General features: G+C 35.2%; 1 protein-coding gene across 2 annotated transcripts in view; it reads right to left on the bottom strand.

Annotated features, from left to right (window-relative positions):
* Positions 1 to 3,159: 3,159 nt before the first annotated feature.
* LOC131668571 (dipeptidase 1-like) overlaps positions 3,160 to 20,041 on the bottom strand; it is a 203,701-nt gene continuing 186,819 nt past the window's right edge. For both annotated transcript variants that reach the window (XM_058942851.1, XM_058942850.1), the window contains exons 9-13: positions 16,856 to 17,032; positions 6,297 to 6,381; positions 5,458 to 5,533; positions 4,879 to 5,017; positions 3,160 to 4,771 (exon numbers count right to left, since the gene is read on the bottom strand). In XM_058942851.1, the coding sequence (XP_058798834.1) occupies positions 4,682 to 4,771; positions 4,879 to 5,017; positions 5,458 to 5,533; positions 6,297 to 6,381; positions 16,856 to 17,032 (567 nt within the window). In that variant the 3' untranslated portion in view covers positions 3,160 to 4,681. The remainder of the gene's footprint in view (positions 4,772 to 4,878; positions 5,018 to 5,457; positions 5,534 to 6,296; positions 6,382 to 16,855; positions 17,033 to 20,041) is intronic.

Below are 20,041 nucleotides of genomic sequence, written 5' to 3' on the forward strand. Positions count from 1 at the left end.
TTGTTCGTCGTATATTTTATTAAACTTTGATATACGACAATATTATTCACTCTCTGATATTTGCTGACATTTTATACAGTGATTGTTAATATTTTTATCGCAACTATCAGTACAAAATAAACAATCGCAGTAAATGTTGATTATGAAAAGTTGCGGGATCCCTTATAATTCCAACGCATTATTTATATATAATTGAATCAAAGCTTGAGTTTTGTTAAATTCTCTTTTCTAGTAAATGAATTAACTATAGACATTTGCATATATGTTTTTCAAACAAACGGAAGCGTTGATCGTAATGATCTTTTTGAAATCTTTTTGTTATTACATCATCATAAGCGTTATTAAGGATACTCAGCTCAGAAAAGCGCAATTGGGCGCCATCTTATCACGTGCCTTTGAATTTAAATATTTAACTGGTGAAACCCTAAGATAAATATTTTGAAATCTAGCTGATAATAATACTTTGAATACCTTCGATTTATGGCATATCTTACCTAAAGTCAATTTATTGGCAACTTTCGTTTAAAACCGTACGATATGAGTACTGAAATTTACAATATATATTTTTCGCATTTCTCATTTTCTTCACGGCAGTTGATAAATAGGAGTCCTATTTTATCCTGTTATTTGAAAAGTTCGCATATTGCTGTAAGAAAGATTTATATATATTTTTTTATGTTTCTACAATAATTTTATACAATCTTTTTCTTAATAAATAGGTTTTATAGATTACATTACCTCATTTTTTCTTGTATCACAAGTGTTTATGATGATTAAGCAACAATATAATTTTATAATTAAAACGATCGTATAATTTTTTATTATTACACTCAACATTATATTACGACCTAATGTGACGAAACAACTATAATTATATTTGTCTGTTATAGCAAAAATTTATCATAACATTTGTCCAATTACATTAAAAAGTAATTAATAACATCTATTAATTTAGAAAACTATATCATTCTTGCATTTTTATTGTATTATTTTCTTATTTGGCAATTAAAATAAAATTTAAACGGTAAAAGTAGAAATTAATGACATTCAAAACTGCAGTCTTAACTTTTATAAATATTGAATATGATGGATTGGATGAACGTCATTAAATTTATATGAACGAAGACGTTAATTAAGGGCATTCTAAATGGTTCATTAGATAGATAGATAATTGTTCATTAACAATATGAAGATTGTTCCATTCTTATCGAACGATTTCTGTATATTCTGAATTGAGTTGATAGTGTTAAAACAAATCTCAAGCTTCGATTAACAATAAATCATTTTTGTTGACGGAATGCGATGATGTAACGATTATTATAGAGGCATACTTCATTGATTCAATTACATTTTCAATCAGTTTTAGCGAATATGTCGGTTCTTCTTCGGTTCGAAAATGTATATACACCAGTGTATATATAGTATATTTATTCCAAACATTTAATTTGTGCGTTTGGACTTATATTCTATCGATTGGTATTAGAGAATCTTTGAAATCTAGGCAGTTGTGTGGTAGTAATTTTTTTAATACTAATAACATTGGTTTTTCATTCTTTCAATAAACACGCCCAGAAAATTTAATTACTTTTTTCTGATTTTCAAACTTGTATGACTTCTTCCAAATTAATATAAACTTATTCTTTGTAATAATTATGAAATTGATCACCGTAATTTCAAGAATTATAATTGATTAAAAGCAAAAAATGTACTATTAGTGCTTGAAATAGTTTCAAAACTGTTTTAAGCAGTAATTTTATACAAGATCAATAATTTCGCAATTATTAAAATACTTTCATCGAGTTATGCGTTTTCGAATCTCGATACAATTAAATTACTCGATTAATATTTAGATGATATACTTGTAAAATATTTTAAATTAATTTAAATTTGATAAATTTATAATTGACTTTTTAACTAGAGCTGTTTATATGTTCAAATTAATTTGGGCAATGTACGAAAAATCAACATGGTGTCAAGTACTTTGTATATCCATGTTCTAGACATTATCATTTCACTCATCCACGCTGGAACGCAGGTATTCTATAAATGATTATCTAGCTCGTTACTTTATGAAATACAGAAGCCAACAGCTTCTCTTCAAATTTTTCTAGATGATTTATGAAGCGTCTTTTGGATTTAAAAGTTTTCGCGTTAGAACATAACAACGAATGATTCGCAATATTCGAAGTTTATTATGAAAATCACTCTTTTGATGATTGACTTTATATGAAAATCATTACCAATAGCTGGGTAAAGAAAAATTAAAAATTTTCAAGATGTCGCGCGTATCTGTCAAATGACAGCGTTTTTTCTTTTCTAAAAAGTGGTTTTTATAAATTTTGAGCTATAAAAATTGTAAGGTTTTGTAATACATGACACGTCTCTGAATTACGAGCAGCTCTTTGTTCAAAGACGTTACTTTTGATCATTAATTTTCTTGATAGATGTATTAAATTACAGTTCCTTAATAAATATACGCTTTGCGTATGCTCGTAAGAGTAAGAAAATTCGTGTATTATACAAGCTATGATGTCCTACGAGAATATTTCATTTTTTCAATATTGTTCTTTATGAATGTGTAGGTCTACGTATTAATTACATGTTTCTGCTACTTACGTGATAAAAAGTTTATCAATACTGTAAAACGATTGTTTGAAAATAAACCTCAGTGCATTTTAAAATCTCCTTACTTTAGTATTTTATTGCGAACTTTAGACTGTTCTATATTTTTTCATGATTTTTCAAATCTTTGATAGGTATGATTTGATAGGTATAATGTTACGACATTATTGTACATGTCGTTTTTTCTATATTATAAAGCATCTCTTGCAACATTTTGATACTTTTAATGGGTTGGCGAGCATACAAGGTTTTATCTTATTAGAATTTTTCTCTTTTCTTATATTCAAAGCTTATTGTGTTGATGTTTCTGTGCATGTACTTTAAGGATGAGTATTTTTAGGGATTCCGTCTATACGGGCATTATATTTATAAATTGTTCCATTGATGAAAAATATTTTAATTTGTGAACTTGAAATAATTTGTGTTTCGAGATTATTTAAAAATATTTCATCATGTCATCAAAGAACTAATTAGCTATATTTATATATATATATATTAAAATAATAATAAAAAGTTTTACTTATTAAGTCACCGTAATCCACAAAATAATCATTTGATTTACCAATGTTAAGTAAAAAATTGGTTTCTATAGTTACGTATTTCGATTTGAAACAAGATTTTTCCTCCTAAACATTTCATGGACTTGTTCAATTGATTTAATTCATTTCTTGACATTACGTATGTGTTATTTAATTTTCAATTAATTTATTTAGCTGTCGTGTCAGTCTACAGTATCTCGAGTAGTTTATTTTGCGATATAAGGAATCGGACTTGCATGTTTAATTCTATAAATTAATCAATTTATTACGTATATTTCTTTGAGTCTCAAAAAAGTTCACGTGGCAAAACCTTTCACAATTTTCCCTCGTTATTGGTTTGCGATATGGAAGTGATTTTTTTTTCGCGTGTTGGCAGTAAAGGTGCTATTGTGAAAACCAAATCGCACGTTATCAAACTTCTTCAACGGAAGATGTACTAAACTACAGAACAATGTCTTTTATTATTTGTATTATTTCATTTTGAAAGTTAGACATGGTTTGATAAATGTATTTTTAAGAATGAAAATTAAAAAAAATGTAATTAATGTCATTTGTTTTTTCACAATGTATTAGATGGATTATTTGGCACTTAAAAAAAAGTTATCTAGGTTTATTTCAGTCCGCAATTAGATGAGCAACAATTATTTCACCCATTGTGATGAAGACTTCATATATATTGATATATAAAATTTGGAGTGAATTATAGTTTGTGTTGCTTTTTCAATTCGAAAGTATTACGTTATATTATTTTAGGTTATTTGAAGTACTGAAGTTTCAACATTTGACAACTTAATTGAGACGAAAGTTAATCCGTAATGATGAGATATCAAGACGACTCATTCTGTACTCGGTTTCAAAACGCGTGTCTTTATTAGTTCAATAGTGTTGTGATGTGAAATAAAATTGATTGCAATAGAATCGAATTGTTGTATAAGTTTTATAAAATTTCATCAGTTAAAAAGACAATACAAATATAATCTTAATTCACAATATAGGACATCAATAAATATTGTTTTGAATAATACGCAACGTAGCTGTAGAATATACTGAACATATATATTCAAGTCATCATCAACTTCAGTCGGCGAGTTATCATTTTTTTATTAAAATTGAATATAGCAATCAATTTTATTTTAGCACAGACATGATGATTCAAAAAGCATTTTTCAAAAATTCTTCATGTGAGTTTCGTGGTTTTGACAAACGTTCGAGAAACAGTCTGCGGTATATATATAAAAAAAACACTCGATTGAATGCAGCATTTAGTTTTTCTTAATAAAAAAATGAACAAAGATTCAAGTGGAGGAACTGTTTGTTTGAAATTTTTCTATTTCTAATATGATGTCTGTGTTCAATAATTCGAGCATTTCATTGCTTCTGCGAAATCATCATGTTTTATCGTTTATTATCGGATTTGTCAAGTCGTAATGTATTATTGTTGGCTTTAATACTATATGTTCGGCGAGAAAAATGTGTTGAGTCTAATCGAGTTGTAATTTTCTTCTTTATTTCGAAGTCGATCACGTCATGCCGTAGGCACAAGCGGAATTATCGGGCGGGCTGATTTTTTCCACCGGAAGAACTGCAGCTTTTTGCCATTCGTCTCTTACCTACAAAAAATATATACTTATAATTTGGTATAAATTACTGTTGAAAAGGTGTAATATGAACTAGATTTTAGTAATGGACATCGCACGTGAGAATTCGGGTTAATTACCTGCTCGACTTTACTGAAAACCCGTAGGAGATTGAGGCCGGCGAGCTTTTTAATGTCCTCTTCGGTCCAATTTGGATCCTCGAGTAATTGAGCCAGTAGATCCGGATATCGTGACACGTCTTCTAGACCCGTTGGCGTGCTGCGCATTATAAAAAAAGGTCACAGGTGTGAAAAACTTTAAACTAAGTAAAATAAAGTTTTAGCGAAGAGAGTCGGCAAATAAAAAAGTCCTTGTGCGAAAATTCAGTTTTCCCCTTTCTTTTAATCGATCGATTTATTACATTGCAAGTTGGAGAGGGAACAGTAAAAGTTATGTGATAGCTATCAATAACTTTTTAGCTCTTGTATGAATTTGACAAGCCAATAAAGAATAGTTTGGATTCAAAGATAGAATATAAATAGGTGCTTTTCAAAAGCAATTGTCGTTTTGGTAAACCAAAAACACTTAAATCATCAGAATTTGAAATTACAGAAAAACAAAAAATGCTACGTTGCTACGAGTCTCATTGTCAAAAATCTCATAACAACAATCAAAGCATCAACACATATAACATATATGTATATGTATATGATAGTTACAAATTTATTCCGTCGAATCCAGCGCCAATGCCAACGTGATCGATGCCGGCCACCTTCCGTATGTGATTGATGTGCGCTGAAATGGAACGGTTTTATCCTGTATTTGGCAATTTTTACTTTAGCGTCAACGAAGGGAGAGGACAGTTCATGCAGTCTCTCTTTTTTCCAGCGTGTATATGTGTGGGAACCAGCGCCGTTGATTGGAAGAAGGACGACCGTCGAGAGGAAGAGAGAAAGAGAGAGGGGAATTTGCATTCGAATTCATGCTGGGTAGCCCTTTGCCTGCCCTTAACGACCGTTGCAGCGGTCCGTGTTAGCGGCCTCTCTCTTTCTCTCTCTCCCATGGCATCGTTACACAAAGCCACGATGAATCATGCATGTGATGTAGTTTTGCAAATTTCGGCAACTTTGGTCATCGGTTTTATATCCAATGTGAATTATAAAATGCAAACCGGTTAGACACTTCAACCTTTTTTCAGAGAGAAGTATCAGTACAATTGCAAATTTTGATGCGTGATTTATTATTTTGAAGTACATTGAGGCAAAGACTTTAAACCTCTCCATTTAGTGGTAAAGTTTGAATGTTGTTATAATAATCATCGTTGCTCTGAATGAAAATTTCTCCAAATTTAATACTAATAAACAATTATTTTATTTCCATTTCACTAAAGTAGATTGCGCTCTTGTCACGTGAAATGAAACTTATTTTTTCAAGGTTAAATAGCTCTAATCAATTCTGAATATTACTAGTAATTATCAGGATTTGGATGCACGCTTTAGAATAATTTGAAATATGGCGAGTAACAGAATTAAGACAAAAAAAATGATAGCCAGCTTACCAATTACGTCCTTGATAGTTGCCGTGCTGTTACAAGTAATAAAGTAAGTATAAAAAGGGACCATGGCAACACCTCCATTTTTCGCCTGAAACAAACAAGAATATCCCACATAACTCATCGTTTCACTTTTTACATATTTCATTTTAGCGAAACAACAACAACAAAATAAAAACAAAAAATTTCAAGAACACAATTTTCGAGCAGAAACGAATGTATGTAGTCAGCCGAATAGTGCAAGCGTTGCATGAAATTACATAAAATTCAAATTATCCCGCAAACCACACGAACGCTTCGAAAAAAAAAATAATAAAATAAAATAAAATACAATTCAAGTATCGTAAATTGCAGCGCAGTATAAGCGTGCAATAAATAACCAAGGTGCCAATTCAATTTTATTCGCTTTCTGATCATCATAAAACGTCTCTCGCACGGTGCGGCTTTTCTCAGTATTTTCTTTTTGGTCGTTGGTGGTGGCGTCATCGTCGCCAACTTATTCATAAACTCCAATTCTCGGATCACTCAGGAATGTATGCGTGCAGTCCCGTTGAGGCGTCAGTGCGTGATGAGTCCTTTTGTCAGCCAAGCGCGCGCTTTATGAAAGTCTGCATTATTTGACATTGGATTTGTGTGAAACCTCATGATGCTGCAATTTCGCTCCGCCTCTAACGTAATTGTTTGAATAATATATCAAGAGTGCCAGAAGTTATGCTGAGAATTGTCGTCCCGAAGAAATCTTGTTAAATAATGGACTCTGGTTGCCGAAAGCAAAGTGCGCTTGTGCGCTGAGAAAAGTAGACGCGCTTTATATTTTCTAGGAAAAGTTTTGTACAACTGCGAAAACAAACTTTCTCACACGAGTAATGTAATTTTAATTTACATTTTCAGCAGGCAAAACACATTGAACTTTTCGTGTTGCTTGTAAACGTACGGCGAGAAACTTTTTTTTGCAACCACGTCCACTACAATAAACTACGACGGAATTTTTTTTCTGCGCCCAGCTAAGCTACGCGTCACGAGCTGAATTATACCACCGACTAATGCAGAGTTATATACATTTCGTGAAATACAACCCAAGCAGATGAGTTGCTGTATTTAAATAAAATAAACTTAATTTGATTATATTTGCACAACGTAGATACAAAATATTGATAATTCATTTTCACGCAGCTAACGAATCTCATTAAAAAGTATTAAATCCGATTCCCGGTGTGAGGTTTGCAATGCAACGTATGAAAATCTGATCTTTTTCTCTTAATATGTAAGGCTATTTATGCGGAAAAGTTTATAGAAGTTTCACGTCAAAGTTGTGAAATAAGAGTGCTCATAAAAATATATGAGGCGTGTAATCTGTGAGAGAGACAGAACATTTTGGACGACATTTTACCGGAATTGCAGTTGAACATTTGACATTCCTCAAAATTAACTTTGTCTAATTATACTTACTCTTTGACTTCGAAATTCCGCACATAATAAAAAATTAATTATCAAATAATTTGATCTAAATGCGTTGAAAGTTTCATCACGCAATTTAGATCATATTATACATAATTGAAATATGTATATTATTGGAATACAAGTTTGACCGGGAAATAAAATTGAAAAGAAAATAGCATTAGCAACAAGAAATAGCAACGATAAAGAGACCTATTAAAAAGTCAATCATGCGATATTAAAAGTACACGTACACGCAAAAACTTGGTCGGCAGCGAATAAAAAAAAAAGGAAAAAGAGAGAAAAACGGCAGCCCGTCGCCTTGTATGCCCCCTCTCATTTATCGTCAGGCAGCGTGAAATTTCTACGTTAGTTGCATAAAGTTCTCTCATATCCACTCTGGAGAGAATGACGCGTGCACGAAAGTCCGTGAAACGCTGAAGTCGTTGTGGCATCAAAGTATTCCGTGGTACCTGCTACCGGAGAATAAAAAAAAATTACTCGAGTCGAGGATGAAAACTCGACGGTGACATATTAAAAAAGTTGGCAACCGGGCTATGCGTTCGTCTGTGCGTGCATAAGCTCGACAAATTGCGTTTCACCTAACCGTGACGATCAATGTTCAAGTTGAAATTTTTTTTCTCTCCCGCTGAGCTTCGCTGCGAGCGCGCGCGTGCTCTTCTCTAGTTTATTTGCGGGCTATGTAAGTGGAGTTTGGCTGAACGCTTCGCGGTACTGTGGAGATTGTGTATCTAGGAGAATATATTTTACCATTAAATGATGAGATTGCAAAAAAGGCTTTAGATTTTAGATCATTTTTATTTTATTTGGTTGGTGAGTTATGTGATTTTTTTGAATCTAGAATAGATATTCTAATGAATTCTTAGCTTACATTAGATCGTCAACATTATCTTCTATTAGACATGAGTTATAAAAATGTTTCTACTAAATGTATAAAATATGCTACGAACAATGATATGCTATCTACTGTTCATATTGAAACATTTTTTTTATTACTAATTGAATACTAGTTGAACTACGCATTTTCGTTTCGTATGAGTCTATTCACGTTACTCTTACTATTAAGTATCGGCAGGTATTTGAGATAATTTTTAAAAATTGGACATTTCATAATATTTTACTTATTAAAAACAATAAGTGCGACATTTAGTCAGGTAAACACGCAATACGAAAGTTAAAATGTTCTCTTTTATTATGTTTCAGTAGTCACATGTGGTTCATTCTATATAATCATGTATACGTCAAGTTTCGCACTCGTAATGAAATCGGTAGCAGCCGCAATCGCCATTTCCTGCAGTCTCCTCGTCTTTCTTGGTGAACGATGTGGTGGTGATCAAGAATTCTCCAGTTAATTAGGATGGAAAGCTCATGATTGATAATGAATTACAATGGGACTATTATCTCATGCTCTCAGGCTGCGCACGCGCCTCAATGAGTTGAGGTAATCAATCAACGTTCTTCTAAGATCGCGTCATTATATTTACACCTATTGCCTGCTCGATATTTATTTTCAAGATTTTTACCAGCAACTAATGTAAGAGCGACAGAAAGTGTGAGAGACCACGTAGTTTGATATACGGGACTAATTTGTCACGGTGGTTAATTGGATCCCGATTTGCTTATCTGGTATGATTTCCGGGTCGTCGATGTGAAGGACGCGCGGCCGCGAGTGTACGTTTGATATTGAGCTGATGATGTTCCATTGTGAGAGCTGATTGACCGGAATTCCCAATGTTCGATTGTTACTTTGTACGATAGCATTAATTGACAAGATTCTTGTACGACTGTTAATGAGCCTAAGGAACACGACATTACTGCTTTCGTCGGATAAAGCATGACGTTAAAATGATCTTTTGTTTTGAGTTATTACTAGGAAGATATATTACTTACTCGTGCCATTCCCAAGATCATTAATTAAAGGCTTAAGATTGCAATAAAAAGATCTCATTAACTGGAAATGCATGTTAACGTGGATGTTTTAATCGTTTGAAACAAAAAAGCAGACAGGTCTGCCGAGTGGATTTGGAAAATCGGAAATGAATTTCATTAGTTAAAATTACAATGTTCCAACGTTGATATCCACTCCATTATTCGCTGAAAATGGAGAGGAAGTAAAACATTTTGATCAAATGGAAACGCGGGGAGTTTGGATAACAAAGAACCCTCGACCTAGTTTACGATCTTGAATTTGATGTCTGTTCTTTGAAATTTTATTTAAAATCATTGATAGCCATGTTTCATTTTTTTTATCAAGCAGCTGATTGTGAACATGGATGTTAGTGATTTTCAAAAAGAAAGAAATAGTTTAATAGTTAAATTGATGACCGTTGACATAATAAAAGAATTAACATTGTTTCTCGATTGCCTAAGTTAAAACATAAAGAAAAAAAGAAATAAGAGATTATGAAGCAAAGATTGTTTACTGAGTACTTCACTGTGTAGAATTAAATACTGCATGGAAAGTTTAACAGGAATAGTTAACTATTAACTGAACAGTATGTTAAAATAGTAAGTCGTGCAGTCGGATATATGAGAAAATTCAAATTTCACGATATTACCTTGTGAAACTTTTGCACTTTTGCAGAGATCAATCACAATGATTGATAGACTGCGATACTTTTTTTTATAGCGAAATCATGTTCCGTGTTTAAATTTGACTGCAAGCCGTTATCGGAACGTTCAATATCGAAATGATATTGGCTTTCAATATAAATCGCGTACAAGTTCGCGTTCTCATTTTAAAATTACAAAAACTCGAAATTGAACGGTTGATCTTTTATAGGACCTATTCGTAGCTGGGTAAGTGCTATATTTGCACTGCGAATGCCACTTGAATTTCTAAGATCCGCCTTGAAACAAAGACATTGCGGAAGCAAGTAGAGAGAATTCGCGTGCAGTCAGACTACCAGCCTATCGTAAGGCTACGCAGAACGCAGTTTCGCTTTGCTTGCCGGAAATTATTTCGCGATGACACCGCCAGAAATCGATTTACCCATAAATAGCCCTAAGAGCTGCGCCAAGAGTGTAGATTATGTAGATATATAGGAAAATGCATTTTCAGCAAAGATTCTTTCTCAATTTTTGCCCCTATAGCGGTTGCTGATGTTTATTTTAAATAAAAGCTGCAGCTGCGCTTCGATTGTGTTGATATAATTGATTCTTTGCGTCGTAACCGAGAATTTACATAGGCCATCTGGAATCGAAATTTTTTTACGATCCTCTGCTCGCAAAGGATAACAGCTTCTATTAAATACGGTTTTTCAAAGGCAGTAACGCATAATTTTACGATAAATAATTTTCACCGCTAATCGCGAAAGGTTTGGTTAAATTGAAATATCGATTATTTAATATTGATATCAAAAATTTCTGAAACGGTAATCACAAACGTAAAATCTTAATCTGATAATCGAATCTAAGAAAAGTGTTCCGTGGTACATGCAAAAATTACACGATTTTAGCAGGTACTAATAAAATTATTAAAAATGAAGTACAAATGTCGAGCACTTGATGGATTTCCCTCCATTTCCGAGGCTGAATCAATGCAAGTACCTCGAAGCAAAATCTCAAGGTATTGCCTTTAAAGCGAAAGGAATCGACTTGCAGTTTCAATTAAGTTACCATTAAGATAAGTGAGGAGAAAAGTGCCAGGGCCTTCTCTCTCTCTCTCTCTCTCTCTCTCTCTCTCTCTCTCTGTTCCCCTAAAGAAACTCCCCGGAGGGAATACTAGAAGCGCTGAACTTCAATGATTTCTCTCGAGTTTCCCAGGCAGCTCACGTCGGTTTTGTTCCTTTCTCTCTCTTTCTCTCTGCGTTCGAGCTTCCTACAGTGTACAACGCTCGGCTAAATAATTCGAGTCACTCGGCCGCCGAATCTTTTTTAATTAAATTTCACATTTTTATTGCGTACGTTTTAATTAAAAATGCCATTCATAACGTGCTGCCATTCGTTACAGGGTGCTTTACAATGAAGTTGAATTCGCTTTTATTTTATTTCTTTCTTTTTGTAATTGAATTTATTTAATGTCGGATTTTATATAGCACGACTGAATTGACCTGTGCAACAGTATCGATAAGTGTATCAATCGAATATCATATATACTTAATTTAGCCATTCACGTAAATTTCAAATATTGATTTTTTATGACTACCGGCTAAAGTTGAATCTGAGTTATAAATTTTAATGAATCCAAATTGTTAGAGCGAAAAACAACGACATTCGTATAATATCTACGTTACATCAACATGTGAATCGCATCATTTTGAGAGCACATAAAATTTGATAATCACAAATCTGAATATTTGATCCGTACACATCTTTATATATCTATTGCACTGATGCCTCTTTCAATGTAACTAAAATATCATTCCCTGCAATCTTAAATACCTCTCAAACATTAAAATCTACAGTGTTATAAAAAAATCGCAAAGGTATGAAGTCAAATGTGCCACTCGTTAACGTTAAATTATAACAAAATATCGCTCATGAGAATCGTAAATATATCATAGATATACGTATTTCATCGCACATATCTTTTTTTACGCTCGGAAAAAGTCAACATTCACACACAGATTCGGAGAAAAAATGAAAAAAATTGCAAACAATTTGATCACGCACACGCGAACGAATAAAAAAAACTCAAAGCTCGTGATAAAGAATGTGGTTACATGACAGATAGAGAGTGAAAGGAGAAGGGGGAAATGCTAGGTCAAACAATATAACACGAATAGAAAAGTATACGTGACGCGTCCGGCTAAATCCCAATTCGGCGCGAGCACAAAAGCCGCCTACTCTCCAATCCCATTAAAGTGCTGGTGATATGGGATTTCTCCCATTTTTTCGCCTGTACACACGCGTATCTCTTTCTTTCTTTCTTTTTTTTTCCTTCCATTCGCTAGCCTTTTTTTCCGCTCTCTTTTAGTGTAGAGGAGAGCACTTTTTTTTTGCACGAATGCGCTATTCCTTTGACGTAACTCGTTTTCTCATTCATGCTTCAATTTTGTCTTTTCGAGGCTTTTCCCCCCAGCGAAATGATAATGTGTACGTACATTTGCAAATGCGGAAACTGGCTCGCCTGCTGAAAGCTCTTACTTTTTGTAGGATTACACTTTCGCCGGATGACGTTTGCTCTTTTCATTAGCTTTTTGCGCGAGTCGGACGGACATTGAATTAAACTGAATTTTCACCGGGTAAAGCAAAATTATGTATTTGTTTTACCTTGTGTGAGCGTTTAATAATTATTCTTCAAATGTCTGTGGAGTTATTGAAATTCCATAAAATATCTAGATTTAGCATCTATAACTCATTTTCTGAATGATGCTTCTGCATAATCTGTGATATAATTATCCGATGGCATTATACTCAATAAGTTTTAGCACGAACGATGTCCAATATGTCGTGAAAAATCTCCAATTCCAAACGCATCAGTAAAAGTCACAGTAACGTCAAAGATTACTTTCAGCTCTTTTTCGACTTCAAAGCTATACTCCTTCGCACTCTGATTTCACCCGCACCTCGACCTTCTTTCTCTCAGTGGTCTCTCGTCGTCTCACTCTCTTTTTTTTGTAAGAGAGCTTTCCTTCACGAGGGTCCGGGTGTGCAGCATGTTTTCTCCCTCTCAACTCGGATTCTCGGACTTCCATTTGCTAATTGACCTCGGTGTTTTCGAAGCTCAGTTTTCCGCAGGATATACTCATTCGCGCATTTTCCCTTTTTCTAGTGAAAACTATCCTTCAGCTCAATGGGCCATATGGATTTTACATCTTTTGTGTATAACTGCAGTAGCGCTTTTCTTTGTGCGTAAGTAGAAAATAATTATTGATATAATGAAAACTTGACAGTCTATGGTATTGTCAAACAGAAAAATTCCCCACGTTACTTAATTCATCATCCGTTAATTAATGAATGTAGCCAACTTTGTAAAACGATGAGTTACATAGACAAGAATAATGACGAACTGAAGTCGCTGTTTCATTTCACTTGTACAAATAGTCCTAAGTGTCTAAAAATACATAATAACTCAAACTGTTACCTACGTGAGTTATGATTAACACGACTACATCTCAGTACGATTAATGACTCCTAGTTTCCTCGACGAAAATACGGAAGATCTGTTTTACGCTGCTCCCTTTTTTCGGCTTGTGTCAACGCCGCGAAAAAAAATTGTGCAAGTTGTGAGGGTGGAGACAGCTCGAAAAAAAAATTTATACAGTAAAATGCGGTTATAACGAAATTCAAGGGACCGTTAAAAAAGATTCGTTGTATCCGTTTGTTCGTCACATCCGTTATAAACCATATTAAAATTATCATCGCATAAAACAACTGAAATTAAAAAATTTGTTCGTTACAACCAAGTTTGTGTAATAACTGTATTTCACTTTATACAATGAATTTCTGAAAACTCGTAGTGTAACTGCAAAGTAAAAAAATGTGGTTTTAGTCAAAGAGAAATTTACCTGTGCGAGTTACCTGTAATATCTGGGATATGAAGATGCTTAAGGAAATATCATCATTGAGTTAGAAAAATAGATTTCCCTATTTTTTCTTCAAATATAATATTTAAATAAAAGTTTAATTAATCGATTTTAATCGTTAACGACCTTAATAGTTTCGATTAATGTTCAAGGAGAGTGTTGCTTAATCAAAAGTTTTTTCCAATATAAATATCAATCTTCAGAATGTTTTTCTGTTTTGTTGAATTAAAATTGAATTTTTACTTGTAAATAACAAGAAACTTATTTTAATTCAAAGATTCCATTCAACTTGTTAACGACGCTAAAAATATAGATAAGGAGGGAAATAAGCCGCTTCTAATTCGACCGCGGGGCCAAACATCTAGTAATGATAAGCGAAGGAATGCGAGCGCCCATAATGACCTAGGTTTGATTTTTCTGCGTATGCTGAAATTTCTAGCATTTGAATCGAAGTCCATATTTCCTTGTTTCGGGCGCCGCATCTAAATATGAGCCCAGGGCTTGCGAGTTGATTGCTGTATTTGCGTCTGAAGCACGTGTGCGTCATAAAATAGCTCAGCTGCTCTCTTTTCAAATATATTTGTATTAATTTTAAGTTGCGAGAAAAAGTATGCTTGAAAATGTAACGAGCATTCACATGATGGTGGACGGGATGATGTGTGCGATGCTGTCCTGGGTGTCGCGATTTACTCTTTCTCTCTCGTTAGCTTGATGACGTGGACGAGCGCATTGTGCGTCGTTGCCATAACGCCCTTTTAGACCCCACGAGGACATGTTCCAGGTATCACGGCTAACACAGGTAAACTATTCACAGGTCTAGCTCGCGATTTTGGCCCGGTAAGGACTATTGAAAGTATAGTCCTAGGCCGTTAAAGCGAAAGAGAAGAGTGAGCGGGGAGCGAGAGTGAAATGCGAGACGCACACAGGCTGTTGACGATTGAGAACCAACGGCGGCGGTGGTGGCGGCGGCGATAGCGATGTCAAGTGAGTCCTGGCCTTTGGTTTGGCTGGCGGCTAGGAGCACTGGCATTCAGCGTTTGGTATTAGCTAAGGCAAGTCTCAGCAACTTTTCCGGTCAGCGAGAATTTATATTTGTGTTCAGCGTTTAGTTATAATCTACTGTAATTTTATTTCTGTATTAATCGTTAAATTAAAGAATTAAAGTGTAATCAGTATAAGTATTTCTCTTTGTAATACTACCACTCAACCTCAACCCTTTCACAACTCTCCTTGTTAGTATTGCACTTTACGACATGATATTTTGATGAAACAAATGAATTCCCTTTCATGTTGCTAAAGAAATTTCCGAAATGTCTTACGACTTGAAAATGTCTAAATTCATTCAAATATATTACTAGAATAAAAAAATATATTATATATCATCGTACACACATTAACGATGACATTTCGTATTTCGAACGTATGCATAAAACATTCCAGTAAACCCAAATGCATTCGCGACGAATTTAGAGTAAAAACAACAAATAAAAAAATATTCCGCCAGCGAAGCATTAAAGGACTGTGAAAGGAGTCAAATTCAAAACGCACGTTTTATTGCAGGAATCGGGGCAAGCAGAAATAAAAGACAGAAAAAAAGAACTAGGTCAGCGACTCATTGGAAGCGTGGTGGTTCGTCGCTAGCAATAAAAATTTTCCAAGCCCGAAAGAAACGTTAACGGGATTAAAAGCTGGATTAAAAAGGAGGATAGCCGAAGGTGAGAAACGAGAGGCAGATGTGCTAAAACTGATACCGTGGAGGCAGCCGCGAACTCAAAGGCTTGGAGAATAATTTCCCTCCGCGGTGTAAAGTGGATAACGCCACGAGAAACGCGCTCAAAGGATCGCGGCGTTAATTGAAAATTACTACTTCGTGCCAGCCGGCGAATTTCGGGGCGATTATGCTTATTTCGCATGACGCTTTTTGCTCCCGACGAGCGAGAACTTTTTTAAATGCGGCGAATTTCCCCGACCACGTTATCGGCTTTCTTCTTTTCACGACTGCTTATTGCCACGTACTTGTCGTTTGCTTGCAATGCTTATTTTCAAATTGCAATGGCTTTCCAGCTATTTATTTCTCATGCGAAAATTTTCGGAATTCAAAAACCACACCACGAAATGTTAGGTTTTACGAGTATTGTTATCCACCAACTGAAACCTGTAGTAAACTGTAGCTTCGGTGTTGTCCATTCCGGTATATTTCCATTTCAGCTGTTAGAAGGGTATATAAAACTATTGAAAGATCTTTAGAATTTTTATGACATTGGTTCGTTCGATTCAAATAACAAAACATAAAATGCGAACACATATTTTTGGAATTATATGTTTTTGGCAAAATCGAGAACTCCGTAGCATAATGGGAACTAGTGTGGTTTCCAGGTACAGGTTTCATCCCTTTTCCGTTGCTGGACCTCAATTACAATTATTGATGTAATTTGATCAATTTCGCTAAATTACGTCGAAAATGATCATTCGATGGCTCGAAGACAGAGGGGAGGCTGAAATTCGTGCACGAAAACAATTTTCGCCTCTCTTATGTCGCGAGCCCGTCAAGTTTGCTCATCATGTGAATATTTTAAAAGCCAGCAGATACAAGGAACAACAAAGGCAGAGATGTTGGAGGGCAGCCGTATAACTTACCAGATTTCTAAGCACATTGTCGGGCACGTTCCTGCTGGAATTGCAGAGGGCGCGAGCAGCACTATGTGAGAAAATCACAGGAGCCTTGGTAGTCTGTAGAGCAGCGTTCATCGTCCGCGTCGACACGTGCGACAGGTCGACTAGCATCCCAAGCCTATTCAACTCCCTGACCACCGCCTGTAAAATCGATCAACGCTTATATATATGCATGATCCAAACTCATTCTACTTAGAGTACGGGGCGGGGGGGGGGGGGTACAGGCACTTAACGAGCAGCGCAAACAGTCGCCGCCTGTTACTTTCCAGGCCAATGGCCACCGCACACCCATACCGCGAAAGCTCGTGTTTTGGTAAAGTTACGAGGCTTTACGTGCACTGTAACGCGAGTATCATTTTAGTGATCGTTCGAGAGCTTCTTTTTATCATCCCTTTGTTCAAAGTACGACCTGGATTGTTCGCGAGCAAAGACGATGTGATGTTTCGGTGTATAGCCGATGAAAAGAAAAAAATAATACATGCAAAATTGAAAAGCATTAATGTTGTACGATAAATGGAGTATTGTCTAATTATTTTTCCCATTCGCGTCAGGTGTCTCGACGCATTGTTGCCTCAATTTTATTGTTAAAATATTATTACTGCCAGTGAGAACAATACCTGTTTGTAATAAACTCTTCAATTCGAACCGATAATTACGAGGATAAAAGAGACGAGTGTTGGTATTGTGAGTATACGTCGAAGCGCGCCGACGTCTCCCATCAATGTAATCAATTGAAAAGCTGTTCATTCAAACATTAAATACACTTTGAAAACGAAAAAGCCTAATTCCACAATAAAAATTTGATTAAGTTTATCCCCCGTCAATGCAATCATAAAATCGTGCAAAGGCAAACGAACGGCGACAAATTACTTATAAGAGAAAATCCTTCTGCAGCTGTGCGTTCTCAAAGTTTTGCCTTTCAGACAGCTTATCCTTTTTCTCGACAAAGTAATCCCGACCTCGCTTCATATTCCCAATATGCAGAAGGCGAGCAAGCGGGCGAGCTTTAGGTAAATACTGTAAAGCGTCTTTGCTAAGAGAAGGATTTGCTCAATAATTTGGAATTTCCTGTTATGGAGTATGGAATTTCTTAGAGAATTATTCCGAGAGTTGCTAAGATCAATCAACTTATAGGATTAGTTGGGTTATTAGTCGACTGAATTTCCTTTATGCGAGTTCAAATCGCGCGATGGATAGATTTAGGATTGTCTCTTAGCTGGAAAGACTACTTATTAGCTTGATATAAAGTATTCAAGTCAAATTGTGTACAATTATTCATATTCGATCGTTATTTTTTTATTTTAACTTAATAAGTGAAAGACATAGATTGAATAAAAAAAAGGAAAAAAATTGTAATTTTATTTTATTTTGCGGTACAGATACCCTCTATTAATAAGCCTAGCTTGAACAGAAAAATAATTTTCTCAACACAAAAAAGGAGCAGCTACGAGTGTTGAAAGGTTAAAAGGCAAAGCCTTGAAAAAAAAATCACACACATCCTTCTATTGAAAAACCTTGCGTTTGCTTTTAAAAATAGAGCACCAGAGCTATACTCGTGCACTTCAATCGACAACACTACTCTGGGATTTTTTTTGCTCCCGCCTACATGGCTCGTTAACTCTCTCTTTACCATTGATTCGCAGGAGTGACGCTTTCGAACTACACACGCTTATAATCATGAAAATTGGCTCTCGGTGTGATTGAACGCGAGGATCGACAGTAGTCATACTCGAGTTACGTCCGACATGGATGAATGGAACATTTTTTTTAAGATACGTCATCAAAGAATTTGTTTTACATTGGCTAAGTAGTTTGGATACTGATAAACAAATACAAGAGTTTTGGTCGTGTAATCTATATAATTTCCATAATTAATTTGAAATCACGGTTTATCAGTATTTTATTGATAATAATTTTAATTATCTTATGCTCATAGTTAACAATTCTTATTTTGACTTTCGTTTTTAATATACTATTCAAATTATATAGAATTCAAGATAAACCGGCTCCATTTCTCGAAATTAATTCTATATTCTTGTAGATCAGCGATGGTAGTCAACCGATAAAAGAGCAATACCGCTACAAGATAATTTCATCTACAAAAACATCCGAAATAAAAGAGAAAGAAAGGGGATAGAAAGAAACGTTCCCCTGATAAATTATGCGGCGTACACACAGCTTATTCGCCGTATAATTCGAGCGAACGAGAAAAAAAAATGAATGGGGAAAAATTGGATAGATAATTCCGCGATGCAAAGACAGAAGGTCGGTATAGCTGCGATTAATAAAGGCGAAAGGTTCGGCGGCGGGCAGCTCCAGCATTAACGAATATTCGCTCGATATGGCGCATTGGAGTACGCGCTGCAGTCAAATATGCAATGAGCCCCAGCAGTAATAGCAGCAGCGGTGGCCGCAAGTAGGCGCAAGTAGCGCGCCGTGCCTCCAACAAACATCAAACTCGCTTCGCCTCTCTGTCGTGTTTTCTTCTTTGTTTTCGCGTCCACGCCGCACTGTTATCCAGAGATATTGCGTGAGAATGTCAAACGAGAGACGCAATTTGTTTTTCTCTATTTACCGTGGCCTCGAAAAAAAAGTTTTTTCGATCGATTCGAACGTGTGCTGCGAGCTGGTTATTTATTAGTTGATTTTTCGGTTTTCGAAGTTGGTATGTCGTTTGACGGACGTCACTATATGTATAAGAAAAATATGATGAAAATTTGATTGGATTTCTTTCTCTCAAGGTTCTGTTTTCTACAGCGGACAAAATAATTACGATGCTATACATTCGAAAAATTAAAAAAGAGAACAACAAATATGTTCCAGTAATTATAAATACATATATACAGCTTCCATCACAATAATCAGGGGCGATCGTGTCGCATAAATCGTCTGAATAAAAAAGCGCGAACTAGATTCTAAACGAAACACTCGAGAGTGTCGCAGTATACGCCGATGTCGCAAATGAAAACAGTTTGAGTACACGCTGGAAAGCTCCGCGGTGACGCGCAATACTTTTGCGCTTTCTTCGAGAGGAATCCTTCGCGCCGTCGTGTATGTACATGGCCGTCGCCGGTGTGCTTGTCAGTTCCTCTACCTCTCTTCTTTCTACCCGTTGCGGACCGTATTTCGCGAAACGAGCGCATCTAATTT

The sequence above is a fragment of the Phymastichus coffea genome, unplaced genomic scaffold (assembly GCF_024137745.1).
Source record: "Phymastichus coffea isolate CEN01 unplaced genomic scaffold, Cenicafe_Pcof_1.1 PCOF00081, whole genome shotgun sequence".
In the NCBI taxonomy this organism is placed as follows: Eukaryota; Metazoa; Arthropoda; class Insecta; order Hymenoptera; family Eulophidae; genus Phymastichus; species Phymastichus coffea.